The sequence below is a fragment of the Coregonus clupeaformis genome, chromosome 9, assembly GCF_020615455.1.
Source record: "Coregonus clupeaformis isolate EN_2021a chromosome 9, ASM2061545v1, whole genome shotgun sequence".
NCBI classification, from domain to species: Eukaryota; Metazoa; Chordata; class Actinopteri; order Salmoniformes; family Salmonidae; genus Coregonus; species Coregonus clupeaformis.
Window position 1 is genome coordinate 30492409 of NC_059200.1, and position 16401 is coordinate 30508809.

The following is a 16401-nucleotide window of genomic DNA, read 5'->3' on the forward strand; positions in this document are numbered from 1 at the left end:
TTTAACAGGGGAAGTGCTGTCGACCACACACCACACCCCACTCAACAAATGTCAGACGGCTACAACAACACATATTTGAAAATTCTAAATTTGTTCAACTGTATTATCTAATTGGTGAGACAGGTTTAGTATGTTGATTAAATTATATCCTGTGTGAGCTGAATACCAGCTAGAACTAAGCACCATACAGAATGATGTATTGTAAAAACCATTCTGCAGTGCAGCTAGTACCCCACAATGTGTGTCAGCCATAGAGATAGATAGAGGACTAGATGGATATAACCAATTATTTATATACACTTGATGACTGAAAGGGGGGCGCTGTTTTGAAATCACTGCGCCTCCATCTTGGCACTCCCCTACCATTGTAAAAAATTTTTTTTAAAAGCTATAGAAATGCATTTATTAATGTTTACATTTGTTTTTGCCACGTTTAGTCTATTACAGACACCTTAATGCATACTTTGAAATTATAATATGTGATCCAAAATATATATAATAATAATAATAATAATAATAATAATAATAGGAAAGTTCTAATGTTACTGTCCCCACTACAACAACAAAATACTTAAATACATGTCATTTTGTCTTTGAAACATTTTATTGAAATACTGTAGAATTCCATTAATTCTTATGGAGGAATGCTCCTTCTGGGGAGTGCCAATATGGCCGACCGGTGGCTTCAAAGTCTCTCACTGGCCAATACGTAGCATCAGCAATCCAGGGTTTATATACATCATTGGGTATAACCCGTTTTAATTTGGACATTGCCATTGAGAGCTTCTACCATTTTAAAGTAGTCAACTGGATGTGATTCCTATGGGTTGGGAGCAATGACTGTATATATGAATGGACAAAGCCATCGATCACGTTACACCATTCATTCCTATGTGGAGACATAATATGCTCAGTTTGAGCTACTCTAGGAAGTGTCGTTGCAGGTTAGCTCAGTGCTGCCCCCTCTGAGTAACTCAAGTTTAAGGCCCACCAGGGTACTGCAGGCTGCCATTAGCAACTAAATTATCCTTCATTTCTTCTGTATGCAATTTTAAAATAATTGGTTCAAGGATATACAGTGCATTCAAAAAGTATTCAGACCCCTTGACTTTTTCCACATTTTGTTACGTTACAGCCTTATTCTAAAATGGATTAAATATTTTTTCCCACTCATCCATCTACATTTACATTTACATTTACGTCATTTAGCAGACGCTCTTATCCAGAGCGACTTACAGTTAGTGAGTGCATACTTTTTCATACTGGCCCCCTGTGGGAAACAAACCCACAACCCTGGCATTGCAAGCACCATGCTCTACCAACTGAGCTACTGGGGACTATAGCTCTACACACAATACCCAAAAATGACAAAGCAAAAACTGTTTTTTAGACAAAAACTGAAATATTACATTTACATAAGTATTCAGACCCTTTACTCAGTACTTTGTTGAACCACCTTTGGCAGCGATTATAGCCTTGAGTCTTCTTGGGTATGACGCTACAAGCTTGGCACACCTGTATTTGGGGAGTTTCTCCCATTCTTCTCTGCAGATCCTCTCAAGCTCTGTCAGGTTGGATGGGGAGCATCGTTGCACAGCTATTTTCAGGTCTCTCCAGAGATGTTTGATCGGGTTCAAGTCCGGGCTCTGGCTGGGTCACTCAAGGACATTCAGAGACTTGTCCCGAAGCCACTCCTACATTGTCTTTTTCTCATGGTCTGAGAGTCCTTTAGGTGCCTTTTGGCAAACTCCAAGCGGGCTGTCGTGCCTTTCACTGAGGAGTGGCTTCCGTCTGGCCACTCTACTGTTAAGGCCTGATTGGTGGAGGGCTGCAGAGATGGTTGTCCATCTGGAAGGTTCTCCCATCTCCACAGAGGAACTCTGGAGCTTTGTCAGTGACCATCGGGTTCTTGGTGACCTCCCTGACCAAGGCCCTTCTCCCCCGATTGCTCATTTTGGCCAGGCGGCCAGCTCTAGGAAGAGTCTCGGTGGTTCCAAACTTCTTCCATTTAAGAATGATGGAGGCCACTGTGTTCTTGGGGACCTTCAAATCTGCAGACATTTTTTGGTACCCTTTTCCAGATCTGTGCCTTGACACAATCCTGTCTCGGAGATCTACGGACAATTCCTTTGACCTCATGGCTTGGTTTTTGCTCTTACATACACTGTCAACTGTGGGACCTTATTTGACAGGTGTGTGCCGTTCCAAATCATGTCCAATCAATTGAATTTACCACAGTGTTATGATGAGTTTCTAGGGTATCACGTAATTAAGGATGTAAGAATATACTTAGACAACTCTGTGGAAAGTTAATATAAAGGTTTAATAGTCGGTACCAGGTTCGTTATAACAAAAGACAGTGCTTTGCCTCTTGTCATTCCGAACTACTGAACAAAAACCATATCTCAGCTTATATAGCTTCGAGTACACGTTTCTTCAAGAACATCTGGCAACCCTCAATGGGCACTCCCTTATTTGATGTTATTACCTTGTACCCCAAGTCAGTATATCATGTCCATCAATCTTTCTAAGAAAAACATCAGTAATCTCCTTTGACATAATGAAATGCATGCCCCCCCAGACTGTGAGGTGCCAAGTAATTTTCTACTCAATTCAACCTGGCTCCCATCACACTATGAAAACATCATAACACACAGGTGGACTCCAATCAAGTTGTAGAAACATCTCAAGGATGATCAATGGAAACAGGATGAAACTGAGCTCAATTTCGAGTCTTTTTGGTACCCTTCCCCAGATCTGTGCCTCGACACAATCCTGTCTTGGAGCTCTATGGACAATTAGAGGCTGCTTAGAGGCTGCTGCTGCCTATCGAAATCATTGGCCACTTTAAGAAATGGAACACTAGTCACTTTAATAATATTTACATATCTTGCACTACTCATCTCATATGTATATACTGTATTCTATTCTATAATATTCTACTGTATCTTAGTCCATGCCGCTCTGTCATTGCTTGTCCATATACAGTGGGGGAAAAAAGTATTTAGTCAGCCACCAATTGTGCAAGTTCTCCCACTTAAAAAGATGAGAGAGGCCTGTAATTTTCATCATAGGTACACGTCAACTATGACAGACAAATCACATTGTAGGATTTTTAATGAATTTATTTGCAAATTATGGTGGAAAATAAGTATTTGGTCAATAACAAAAGTTTCTCAATACTTTGTTATATACCCTTTGTTGGCAATGACACAGGTCAAACGTTTTCTGTAAGTCTTCACAAGGTTTTCACACACTGTTGCTGGTATTTTGGCCCATTCCTCCATGCAGAACTCCTCTAGAGCAGTGATGTTTTGGGGCTGTCGCTGGGCAACACGGACTTTCAACTCCCTCCAAAGATTTTCTATGGGGTTGAGATCTTGAGACTGGCTAGGCCACTCCAGGACCTTGAAATGCTTCTTACGAAGCCACTCCTTCGTTGACCGGGCCCGTGTGTTTGGGATCATTGTCATGCTGAAAGACCCAGCCACGTTTCATCTTCAATGCCCTTGCTGATGGAAGGAGGTTTTCACTCAAAATCTCACGATACATGGCCCCATTCATTCTTTCCTTTACACGGATCAGTCGTCCTGGTCCCTTTGCAGAAAAACAGCCCCAAAGCATGATGTTTCCACCCCCATGCTTCACAGTAGGTATGGTGTTCTTTGGATGCAACTCAGCATTCTTTGTCCTCCAAACACAACGAGTTGAGTTTTACCAAAAAAGTTCTATTTTGGTTTCATCTGACCATATGACATTCTCCCAATCCTCTTCTGGATCATCCAAATGCACTCTAGCAAACTTCAGACGGGCGTGGACATGTACTGGCTTAAGCAGGGGGACACGTCTGGCACTGCAGGATTTTAGTCCCTGGCGGCGTAGTGTGTTACTGATGGTAGGCTTTGTTACTTTGGTCCCAGCTCTCTGCAGGTCATTCACTAGGTCCCCCCGTGTGGTTCTGGGATTTTTGCTCACCGTTCTTGTGATCATTTTCACCCCACGGGGTGAGATCTTGCGTGGAGCCCCAGATCGAGGGAGATTATCAGTGGTCTTGTATGTCTTCCATTTCATAATAATTGCTCCCACAGTTGATTTCTTCAAACCAAGCTGCTTACCTATTGCAGATTCAGTATTCCCAGCCTGGTGCAGGTCTACAATTTTGTTTCTGGTGTCCTTTGACAACTCTTTGGTCTTGGCCATAGTGGAGTTTGGAGTGTGACTGTTTGAGGTTGTGGACAGGTGTCTTTTATACTGATAACAAGTTCAAACAGGTGCCATTAATACTTGTTTGTAGGTGACCAAATACTTATTTTCCACCATAATTTGCAAATAAATTCATTAAGAATCCTACAATGTGATTTTCTGAATTTTCTTTTCTCAATTTGTCTGTCATAGTTGACGTGTACCTATGATGAAAATTACAGGCCTCTCTCATCTTTTTAAGTGGGAGAACTTGCACAATTGGTGGCTGACTAAATACTTTTTCCCCCCACTGTATATACACTGAACAAAAATATAAACGCAACATTTCAAGTTTCAATGTCACATGCACAAGTACAGTGAAATGCCTTTCTCGCAAACTCAAAACATGCAACAATTTCAAAGATTTGACTGAGTTACAGCTTATTTAAGGAAATCAGTCAATTGAAATAAATGACTGGGAATACAGATATGCATCTGTTGGTCACAAATACCTTTAAAAAAAAGGTAGGGGCGTGGATCAGAAAACCAGTCAGTATTTGGTGTGACCACCTCATGCAGCGAGACACATCTCCTTCGCATAGAGTTGATAGTCCATAGTCCACCATAATTAGCAAATCAATTCATTAAAAATCCTACAATGTGATTTTCTGGATTTTTTTTCTTCTCAATTTGTCTGTCATAGTTGACGTGTACCTATGATGAAAATTACAGGCCTCTCTCATCTTTTTAAGTGGGAGAACTTGCACAATTGGTGGCTGACTAAATACTTTTCCCCCCCACTGTATGTATTTATTCTTAAATTCCATTCCTTACTAGTTTTGTGAGTATTGGATATATGTTGTGAAATTGTTTGATATTACTGCACTGTTGGAGCTAGAAGCACAAGCATTTCGCTACACCCACTATAACATCTGCTAAACACATGTATGTGACAAATAACCTTTGATTTGATTTGATTTGAATTCCTTTGACCTCATGGCTTGGTTTTTGCTCTTACAGTGAGGGAAAAAAGTATTTGATCCCCTGCTGATTTTGTACGTTTGCCCACTGACAAAGAAATGATCAGTCTATAATTTTAATGGTAGGTTTATTTGAACAGTGAGAGACAGAATAACAACAACAAAAATTGCATTTTAATGAGGGAAATAAGTATTTGACCCCCTCTCAATCAGAAAGATTTCTGGCTCCCAGGTGTCTTTTATACAGGTAACGAGCTGAGATTAGGAGCACACTCTTAAAGGGAGTGCTCCTAATCTCAGCTTGTTAACTGTATAAAAGACACCTTTCCACAGAAGCAATCAATCAATCAGATTCCAAACTCTCCACCATGGCCAAGACCAAAGAGCTCTCCAAGGATGTCAGGGACAAGACTGTAGACCTACACAAGGCTGGAATGGGCTACAAGACCATCGCCAAGCAGCTTGGTGAGAAGGTGACAACAGTTGGTGCGATTATTTGCAAATGGAAGAAACACAAAATAACTGTCAATCTCCCTCGGCCTGGGGCTCCATGCAAGATCTCACCTTGTGGAGTTGCAATGATCATGAGAACGGTGAGGAATCAGCCCAGAACTACACGGGAGGATCTTCTCAATGATCTCAAGGCAGCTGGGACCATAGTCACCAAGAAAACAATTGGTAACACACTACGCCGTGAAGGACTGAAATCCTGCAGCGCCCGCAAGGTCCCCCTGCTCAAGAAAGCACATATACAGGGCCGTCTGAAGTTTGCCAATGAACATCTGAATGATTCAGAGGAGAACTGGGTGAAAGTGTTGTGGTCAGATGAGACCAAAATCGAGCTCTTTGGCATCAACTCAACTCGCCGTGTTTGGAGGAGGAGGAATGCTGCCTATGACCCCAAGAACACCATCCCCACCGTCAAACATGGAGGTGGAAACATTATGCTTTGGGGGTGTTTTTCTGCTAAGGGGACAGGACAACTTCACAGCATCAAAGGGACGATGGACGGGGCCATGTACCGTCAAATCTTGGGTGAGAACCTCCTTCCCTCAGCCAGGGCATTGAAAATGGGTCGTGGATGGGTATTCCAGCATGACAATGACCCAAAACACACGGCCAAGGCAACAAAGGAGTGGCTCAAGAAGAAGCACATTAAGGTCCTGGAGTGGCCTAGCCAGTCTCCAGACCTTAATCCCATAGAAAATCTGTGGAGGGAGCTGAAGGTTTGAGTTGCCAAACATCAGCCTCGAAACCTTAATGACTTGGAGAAGATCTGCAAAGAGGAGTGGGACAAAATCCCTCCTGAGATGTGTGCAAACCTGGTGGCCAACTACAAGAAACGTCTGACCTCTGTGATTGCCAACAAGGATTTTGCCACCAAGTACTAAGTCATTTTTTGCAGAGGGGTCAAATATTTATTTCCCTCATTAAAATGCAAATCAATTCATAACATTTTTGACATGCGTTTTTCTGGATTTTTTTGTTGTTATTCTGTCTCTCACTGTTCAAATAAACCTACCATTAAAATTATAGACTGATCATGTCTTTGTCAGTGGGCAAACGTACAAAATCAGCAGGGGATCAAATACTTTTTTCCCTCACTGTACATGCACTGTCAACTGTGGGACCTTTTATAGACAGGTGTGTGCCTTTCCAAATCATGTCCAATCAATTGAATTTACCACAGGTGGACTCCAATCAAGTTGTAGAAACATCTCAAGGATGATCAATGGAAAAAGGATGCACCTGAGCTCAATTTCAAGTATTTTTTGTACGCTTCCCCAGATCTGTGCCTCGACACAATCCTGTCTCGGAGTTCTATGGACAATTCCTTAGACCTCATGGCTTGGTTTTTGCTCTGACATGCACTGTCATCTGTGGGACCTTATATAGACAGGTGTGCCTTTCCAAATCATGTCCAATCAATTAAAATTACCACAGGTGGACTCCAATCTAGTTGTAGAAACGTCTCAAGGATGATCAATGGAAACAGGATGCACCTGAGCTCAATTTCGAATCTCATAGCAAAGGGTCTCAATACTTATGTAAATAAGGTATTTCTGTTGTATTTTTTTAATACATTTGCAAAAAATTCTAAAAACCTGTTTTCACTTTGTCATTATGGGGTATTGTGTGTAGATTGATGAGGAAAAACATGAATTTAATCAATTTGAGAATAAGGCTGTAATGTAACAAAATGTGGAAAAAGGGAAGGGGTCTGAATACTTTCCGAAAGCACTGCTGTATTAGAAGCAATTATTGGTACCATGATTGTCTTTGGAAAAAAAAGTTTTTACAGGAATTTTGACCACGAAGATTGCCTTTTTTCCATTCACTAATGGGGGATCCTGTTTTCTGCTAACAATGCCTGCGGTACTGCGGTCAGCCGTGAATTTCAATGAGAGGGGGAAGTCATTCGGGAGCAAGGGGCCAGGGTTCCGGTCTAGAAGCACGGTTTCGACTGCTCCTATAGTTTTGCTTCGGTACCGCAGCTGAACTGATGTCCAGTCCAGAAAGACAATTTCCACATAGAAAAGTTAGATAAAAAAAATATACAACTGTCCTGTATAGGCTACCTGTACCTGCATGACATGAGCCGTCCTCACACTCTCTCCCAGCTTGGATAAAAAGTTATTGTGCGTCTATTAATGCCAAATAATACAGTCAGTTCAACCTCAAAACACTAGCTTACTAGGGATTATGCAGTGTACCATCTATAGCTATATACCGTATTTAGCAGCTATTTAGCTGCTATTTATAAACTTTTTATAAAAATGACACATCAAATAGCCTAACCATTAGAAAAAAAGTAGTTGGCTTGAGGATAAATTCAGCCACTATTTATTGTTACATTTACATTTACATTTGTTGAACATTTGTTGAACATTTACATTTGTTGAACTCTGTGGGTTTTGTCTGGCCTACACAAATGGGCTGCAGTATTCTAAGTAAATTCAATTAAATCAAATTAAATCAAACTTGAGGGACTCACCTGGTCTTCTGAAGTCTTCCTTTTTTGTGTGCAAATGTTTTCACCACAACCTTTAGGTCCAGGTTGCGGGCCAGACTATTTCTATACTGAGTATTGCCAACCCAGACTTCCTGAGAAATTGTGCATTATATGTCCATTGCGCTGCACACAATTTAAACTTAGTCTTGAATTATGCATGCCAAGATATACAAGAGATAAGGGACTGTTGATATTGCAACCACACAACTCAAACGCCGGTTCACTAGTATGAACGAAATCGCAAAACAATTTTTTTTGTTCAAGCCCTCAAGAACTGTTGTCCACTAAAGATGATAATCTGTTTGCATCTGCCAATGTATTGGCTGCCAGTATCCAGACGACCTGTCCCCAGAGCTTCCTACACAGTTACTATCTTTCCGTAACATGTTAAGTCCGGCAACTAAGGAGAATGAGAGGGTCAATTAAAGATGTTGCAGAACTGCTGTATTTGAAGTACCACTCCCTTTTGCCCAGTTTCCCTGATGTTGCTACGGCAATCAAGCTGTTTTTAACATCCCTGTAACTGTCGCATCTGCGGAAAGATCGTTTTCTAAACTAAAACTCATAAAGAACTACCTAAGAAGCATTAGGCTCTCGGTCTGAAATGCGCTTTTGTGCATGTGATGTTGGTCTGTATAAACCGGATGAACCCGGATATCGACAGTCCATGAATCGGCGTATACGAATGTGAGTAGATTACCTTGAAAACAACGGTCGGACATCTTGGACAAAGTCTCCAGTTCTTATTATATTTCAGTGGTAGGGAGCTATCAGCCAATGGTCAGAGCATTGTCTTCTTCAAATTTGGATGCCTATGGTTTGTAAATGGTTTTTAGCTATATCACCACCATCTAGTGGCCACAATAAATGAATGACACGCAGGATTTGGTTCAGGACAACAGCACTGCAGGTGGCAGCGGTAAATCATCGTGGAGATAGGCTCAATGGCGCTGCACATGCTGTCACACATGCCATAATAGCACAGATACAAAGATGAGTCCTCTATCTATCTCTATGGTCTCAGCAGGTCTCAATTGTGTGTGAAGACCACTTGTGGCAGTTCAGATTTGCTTGAATTCAATATAATCTCGCATAGGCTATTCTTCTGAACTATATCATATTTTCAGTTGTTCAACCTGTATATGTATGTATTTACAATTACCTTTGTTTGCAATGACGGTGAGGAACCACCAAAAATAGCAGACTTTGATACTTTTTAGACATACTGCTGACGTTTACAGAGGCGTTGATTGGACAGTAGACTGTGGGACGATCTCAATTATATTCTCCTCGCGTCCTCTCTCCTCGTCTCATTCTCAAAACCCATTGGATGAGAAAGCCAGAGGTCCCGCCCCTCTCATCTTCTCCAGCAATGGGTTTTGAGAAGGAGACGAGGAGAAAGGACGCAATTGAGATGTTCCCTGTTTCACTTGCCCAGTGAGCTACTGTGCACACTGGTAGAAGGACTCGGATATTCTATAACACTTCAATGGAGGAACAGCCCAAAGATCGGGCACAAGATAGACGATATCACCACCATGGAGAAGAAAGAAACCCTATTCAATACAAATCATCTGTAAAAAATGATCAGATCTACTTCCAGTACCAGGAAACGCAGACGAAGAAAACAGGTTGGGCCATCCGGAAAAGTTAGCCAGCTAATATAAATTACTTAACTAGCTAGATAGCCAGTTTATTACCGACGTCAATGTAGCTTGCTAGCTCGCGAGACAGTCATAGCAGGATGGTAGCGAGCTGGTAAAGAACCATTGAACTTATTAGTTAGCTGGGACTAGAGTTGAGTATGGCTAGTTAGGGATAGTTAAACGTCGCGTGACAGCTGTCGCTGGTGGTTTGACAGATAGGGGATTGACCTTGTGCGGCGGTTTCACCACACAGTTCTACATTTATGGAACTCGCAATTCTCCTGTGTGACTAATTAGTAATTTTGTAGTTAAATTATTTTCTCACGTGAATACATTGAGTTTACCCCCAAAAAGTAATCGCTAATTTGGTGTGAATTCCGTGAAATATGTTGTTAACAAAAACAAGCCGGCTCCACTGGAATGTTCTGAGTTGCCATTTCCTGTCGGCCATGTTAGAAAATACAACCTGGAAAGCTAACGAGCTAGCTAACTAATCCTAGTAACGAGAGAGAGATTTGGGCATAAAACAAGTTTCAATGTTATTTTGTTTACTAATTACCACTTGGCTGCAGACAGGGCTGCAAAAGCAAGATGACTAGTTACCTAACTTAATTTTGAGACTTTCCAGGGATTAAATAACTACTGGAGCTAGTGCCAGACATGTTACACTTACAAACAGCTGCGGCTCAGTCGGGCCTGTTGCGTCTATCTAGCTAGCCATGAAGCCGCGCAAACATGTTAGCCTGGGTAGATGACCTGAGGAGTGTTAACACAGTTAGAATTGTCTTTCTAGTTAGCTGATAAACAATTCTGAACCAAATGTAATTGTAGCATCACCAGTTTCTTTAGACTAGTTTACAATTGATGGCATGCATGAAAACTAAATTGTGCATACCTTGAACCATTGCTTCAGTTCAGACAAGAAAATAAAACACCTAACACAATTTGTGTTATTCTATAACATTACTTAAGATGTTATTTGTTCGCCCATATTGTATACAGGTATCTTAGGAGCAAGATGGCAAAACATTCATTTAGTTGAACATTTTCTTTAGATGCTAGTGGGGCAAGTATTGTTGAATTAGCTAGCAAAGTCAGGCTCAGTCACACTGTCAACCACCTTCCAGTTACCAAAAGTTATAGGACTATATGTAATAGCCATTTCTACATACAGCACACGTTTTTCTGAAGTGATTTATGTATGGTATCTGTTAACAAGTAGGCTAGTGGACTACTATGTTCAATGGAATCTGATATGGGCACTGGCGTGGTTGCTTGCTACCAGCTGACCTATTCAGTCTAAATTGTCATGATACAGCATAATCTTATAAAGGCCTCACAATGTTTCCTGCAAAAGGAGCTTCGAGGTTGCATAGGTCTTGTAAACAGATTAGGTCTGTTAGTCCCTTTTGTGAGGTGGTAGGGAATTATGGAATTTGCTTGGACTTTATATATATGTGTGTGTGTCTGCACACATGATATTGTATCACTGGCAGTGCAACTAACTTTCTTTTTGTTTCCTTTTACAGGCAATGGGAAAATAAACACCAGTGACGTGGAGGGGGAGAAGATACTGTCTGCAAATGATTTTTTTTGTGTCCCTCGTCCCACCAACAGCAATGGTAACAGACATTTGATAAATACTAATGTAAAACAGAAGTCAACACGAAAGGTTTATAGCACTCTTTCAAAAGTGGCCAGCAAAGAGTGTCTTGATCACAAGAAGAATATGGACAGCAAAAATGACAAGGACAAGGCCTTGGATTTCACTAATGACTATGAGGGAAAGCTGTTGGACAAGGAGGAGTCTGCGTTGCTTCTGAATGGAGTGGTAAACTCTGCTCATATTACCAATGGTTACTCCAGCAAGTCACCCCCTGACAACGATGGCAGTGGCTCAGAAAGTGGATATACTACTCCTAAGAAACGCAAGGCCAGGCGCAACAGCATCAAGAACACAGAGCATTTGACAAGCGAAAAGGAGAGAGCCATGCAGCAGGGTAATGCTACACAGGAGCCAGATTCTTCTGGACTTGAACCAATGGAGAAAGTGGTGAGCTCGAGACTTGTCCATAAAGCAGATGCCCAGACAGCAGTCAGGCAGATGGGTGCGCCAGAAGTGTCTGTGGGCGAGTTGCAGAGGAAAAACTCAGACAGTAAAACTGCTGCAGTTGCCTTTGGTAAAAAGTTTGAGGATAGGCCCAAAGCCAAGCTTTCCTCCTCTACAAAAGAGGACTCTTGGACTTTATTCAAGCCCCCTCCAGTATTTCCTGTGGACAACAGTAGTGCTAAAATAGTGCCCAAGATCAGTTATGCAAGTAAAGTTAAGGAGAACCTCAACAAAGCAGCCCAAGCTGGAGGAGAGGTACAGCCTCCTCAGGTGCCTGGTAGATTGTCACAGGTCCCCATGTCTGCTATGAAAACCATCACCTCAGCTAGCTTTACTAATGGTCTCGTTTCTGGAGATGGAAATGGTTGCCCCTCTGTCGGTACCTTCTTCACTCCTGCTGCTAGTAGTATTCCACCATCCCCCTCTCTCCCATGCGGGGAGAACGTAGCAGCCTTTTTGGACAATGACTGTAGCTCTTCAACTAACCTCGCTGCAGATCTGAGAAAGTGTACTCTTTTCATTTACCCCCTAAACCCTTTAAATATGCAACCTGTGCTCCCGAGTGCTCGCCAAGTGGACACCCCGGCCGCTCAGACAAATCAGAAAGCCTTGGGGGACATCTTCCAGAATCAGTGGGGGCTGTCCTTCATTAATGAGCCAAACGTGGGGCCAGAAGGAGGAAGCGGGCCGGTGGCTGCTGTGGAGGGCAAGGCTGCGGTGGTCACCTTTCAAGGGGAGCCATGCCCTGCTGTTGCAGCTGAGCCAGGCCTTGACGCTAGCCTATCAATCCCAGAGCCTTTGCCTCTCACTTTGGCTCAAGACTCAGAGAAAAGGACTAGTGCCCCAGCTTGCCCCCCTGCTACAATGAAGGGTGAGGATGGGACAAAGGCTCAGCTGTCTGGACAGGAAGAGACAAAGTGCGAGGCGAAGAGTTCAGGTGCAGTTGTGTTGGCCTCTGGTAAAGACATTAGTGCTGAGCCTGCACAGGCCCCCCTGACCAACCTGGTGTTGGGTCCGTCTAAAGAGCAGGCCCACTCTAAGAGGCTGGACAGAGGTAGCTCGGGGTCGTTTGATCTGAAAGCTGCTGTTACTTATCACACTAAAGGTAACTCCTCTTCCTCTGCTGTGTCATTTCTATAAACGCATAAAACATTGTATTACCAGTGCTTGACTTGGGATGAAAGACGTGCAGGAGGTGTCTTTTTTTCAAGTTGGTCCATTAGACAATGTTCACTGAAATTCACAAATGACATTATGCTATAGATAGACCTCTGATTATTCCATTGTTAAGGGTTCATACACATTTTGACTGATGGAATTTCATGACTTTTCCATAACTTCGAACCACATTTCCGTGACCAATAATTAGTGGTGTCTCCTACATGAAAAAGTCTGCATAAATGTGGTATTGACACTAGAAGGCTGCTGGTCTCAGTTTCCTACATTGGATCAATCTCATTTACATTTACATTTTAGTCATTTAGCAGACGCTCTTATCCAGAGCGACTTACAGTTAGTGAGTGCATACATTTTTCATACTGGCCCCCCGTGGAAATCGAACCCACAACCCTGGCGTTGCAAGCGCCATGCTCTACCAACTGAGCTACAGGAGGCCCCAATCTCCTGCTGTTGTGCCTTTTTTTTATCAACGCGCTTAGAATAACTGCACTGTTAGGCTATTGTATAAAACATGTGGTCAACCCTCCATTTGGAGAGCTACTGGGTGTGCAGCCTTTTGATACATCCCTGAAACACACACGAGTCTGCTTATCAAGGTCCTGTTGAGCAGCTGATGTTTAGGCTATAATGTGGTGTTTTAGAGTGGGGTTTGAACAAAAGCCTGCACACCCAGTAGCTCTCCTATAGGATGCTTGGCCACCCTTGATATAGACTATTACAACCAAATACTTTTGTCTTTACACAATTATTCCATCATTCAATGAATTAGAAATAACATTGATAAGTTAGGCTACTTCAAAGCAAGGTAGCGAACTAAGATATGTTTATCTAACCTTATAAGGTTCAAATATCTATGCACAGCATGGAAGCTGTTTGTCAATTAGGCTATTCTTAGAATATTTTTAACGTTGTCGGAATTACATGGCTAGCCTACTGTTTAATAGAGGGGTATCCCAGCTTTCCAATAATGGTGTCAGATTTATATCTCACCAGTGCCGGTGGAAAGGCGTCAACGACATTAATGCTTATTGATAAATAGTTAACTAGCGAGATAGCTTGTAGTATGACTAGTTATTTTTTTATTAGGCTATATAGTTAGTCTATCATTATTTTATAGGCCCACTCGCACTGGCAGACACACAAATTATGCACAGCACACACAGAGACACGCTGAAAGGTAGGCATTCAGGCATGGTGCCTTCTCAATCTGCGCATTCTCAAACTCGAAGTCTACTGGCACGCATACACCAGATTCACAGACTAGCGGCAAATAAACTTGAACAAAGCGGAATCGGGATATGAATGCCCACTCTCCATTGCTATTCGATGCAGGTCCCGCCTTCATTCCGCTTTAATCAACCTTTTTTTGACACTGTGTGTGAATCCGGGCTGGCGATAGGCAACTTTGTTTTATGGAGGAGCCGGTACGCAGTTCCCAAAAAATTGGAGGTGCCAGTACAGCACTACAGACAGCTCCGGCCCAAGTCAAGCACTGGTTATTACACATGGGTAGCTTTAACCTACTATTTCACTTGCACCAAATGCTTTTAATCCTTTAGCATCACATAATTGTGTGTCTAATAATAAAATGTATTATGCACCTGGATATTAATCAATCTTTGTTTTTTCTCTACAGAAATGGAATATGTCTTCAATTTGCAAAAACAAGGTAAAGTAAAGGTCTTTTTTCTGTGTAGTGTGTTTTCAAAGTTGTGAAATTGGGTTTTCTATTTGATGATCAAAGGTGTACAGCTGAAGTTTGAATAACATACATTATGAATTGCTAAGTTCCCCAGGGCCTACACACTGAATAATTTCTCTGTCCTTTCCTTCCCCCAGATCCAAAAAGAGTAGTCTTCTATGATAAGACCAAGGATGGACCTGATCAGTGAGGTAGTGAATGTCTGTCAACACTAACCTTCTCCCTACCTGGGTGCTGCAGTTATCTTTATTGGCGGTTATAATCTCTTTGGAAAACAATATTGAGTCAACTGTGATATTGGGACTGACGGATGAGTGTCCTGTGACAGACTTTCATTGGAATACAGAATGGGATAATGGGGACTCCTTTTTTGCCGGGGGGGGGGGGCATTGCCGCAGAGGAAGACGAGAAGGGGAGGGGTAATGTGAGATCATATAAATCCAATTATTGGAATTAAGTTGAGCGCAGAAGCTTCTGCCGACGCTCTGGACTACACAAAGACTCAGACACTTGAAAGAGATGTTGGGTGCCTCAGTCTCCCATGTGAACGGACACTTGTGAAACGTTCTGCTGTGTTAGACATTGGTCTCATAGCTCCTTCCTCTGGGTGTTGAGAAATAAGATGGAGGAAGGCCCAAACTGCACCTCCCAAGCCTTTATCCTGTTGCCCATTGAACTATGGCGAGTATCAGTCTGACAGTAAGATGCCTCAATCGTTTTATTTCCGTTTTATTTGCATTCAAATTATTCCAATATATGTAGATCTGTGTGTTATGAGTTATGCATACACATCAGTATATGTGCAAATTTGAATTCATTTTGAAATAAAAATTAACTATAAACTCCGATAAGAATGCCTTGAAATTCACAAAATTGGAGAAGACGGAGTCCTGTTAGCAGGTTAAATGCTAAATATATTTGAGGGAAAGCATTTGTCTTAATTACTTTAGTGAAATAACTATGCCCTGCAAAGAACTGACTTCTGGGTATCTCTTGACACCTATTTTAGTTTTTCTTTGTTTTGTATGGTTTAGCGATTTCAAATGTGATCTACAGTAGGAACAAACTCCCAGAGCACAGATACAGAAGTGTCCAGTTAGAATGAAACTAAAGCCAGGTCCTAATCTTGTGGTTCGGTTCTCACTTTTTGGTAGGCATGCTAATCAGTTGAAAAAACAGTTTCAGTATATAATTGTCTTGATCTGAGTTTTGCTTTTGTTTATTATTTTGACTCTTCTTAAGCCCTTGCAGTTGTCAGTCCACATATTTCATTAATTCATTTCAAATTAAGATTGATGTAGGCTATTCCTTAATTTGTAGGTTCTCTTGAGCTTGTGGGCGTTTTCTGGAAGATGAGAAGTGACTTATTGTGGCGGAAGGGCTATATATGTGATATTTCTTAAAATTCGTTTTTTTGTTTGGTGTATTTGATCAGTAAGAGGCTCAAGATGTTAGTAATTCATTAGGCCTACCTAGGCTATATTTGCTGATACTACATGGAGAAATGGCTCATTTTCTTGCTCAAGCAATTAGCTTTTCATTTGCTAACCAACCTATTCAGCCTAGGATACTTTGTGCTTTTTCAGCAT

General features: G+C 41.8%; 1 protein-coding gene across 1 annotated transcript; it reads left to right on the forward strand.

The window, feature by feature from the left end:
* The first annotated feature begins 9608 nt into the window (after positions 1 to 9608).
* On the forward strand, positions 9609 to 15193 carry LOC121574192 (nuclear fragile X mental retardation-interacting protein 2). The gene is made up of 4 exons (XM_041886831.2): positions 9609 to 9806; positions 11351 to 13036; positions 14747 to 14779; positions 14950 to 15193. Exons 1-4 carry the CDS (start codon positions 9665 to 9667, stop codon positions 15000 to 15002), a joined length of 1914 nt encoding a protein of 637 aa, XP_041742765.2. The 5' UTR covers positions 9609 to 9664; the 3' UTR covers positions 15003 to 15193.
* Positions 15194 to 16401: the final 1208 nt, after the last annotated feature.

What these genes read in the sequence shown, in the direction of transcription:
- LOC121574192 (XM_041886831.2), top strand. Translation starts at nt 9,665, where the DNA reads ATGGAGGAACAGCCCAAAGATCGGGCACAAGATAGACGATATCACCAC. An exon ending in AACGCAGACGAAGAAAACAG is followed by an intron (nt 9,807 to 11,350) that starts GTTGGGCCATCC and finishes TTCCTTTTACAG; the next exon opens with GCAATGGGAAAATAAACACC. An exon ending in TGTTACTTATCACACTAAAG is followed by an intron (nt 13,037 to 14,746) that starts GTAACTCCTCTT and finishes TTTTCTCTACAG; the next exon opens with AAATGGAATATGTCTTCAAT.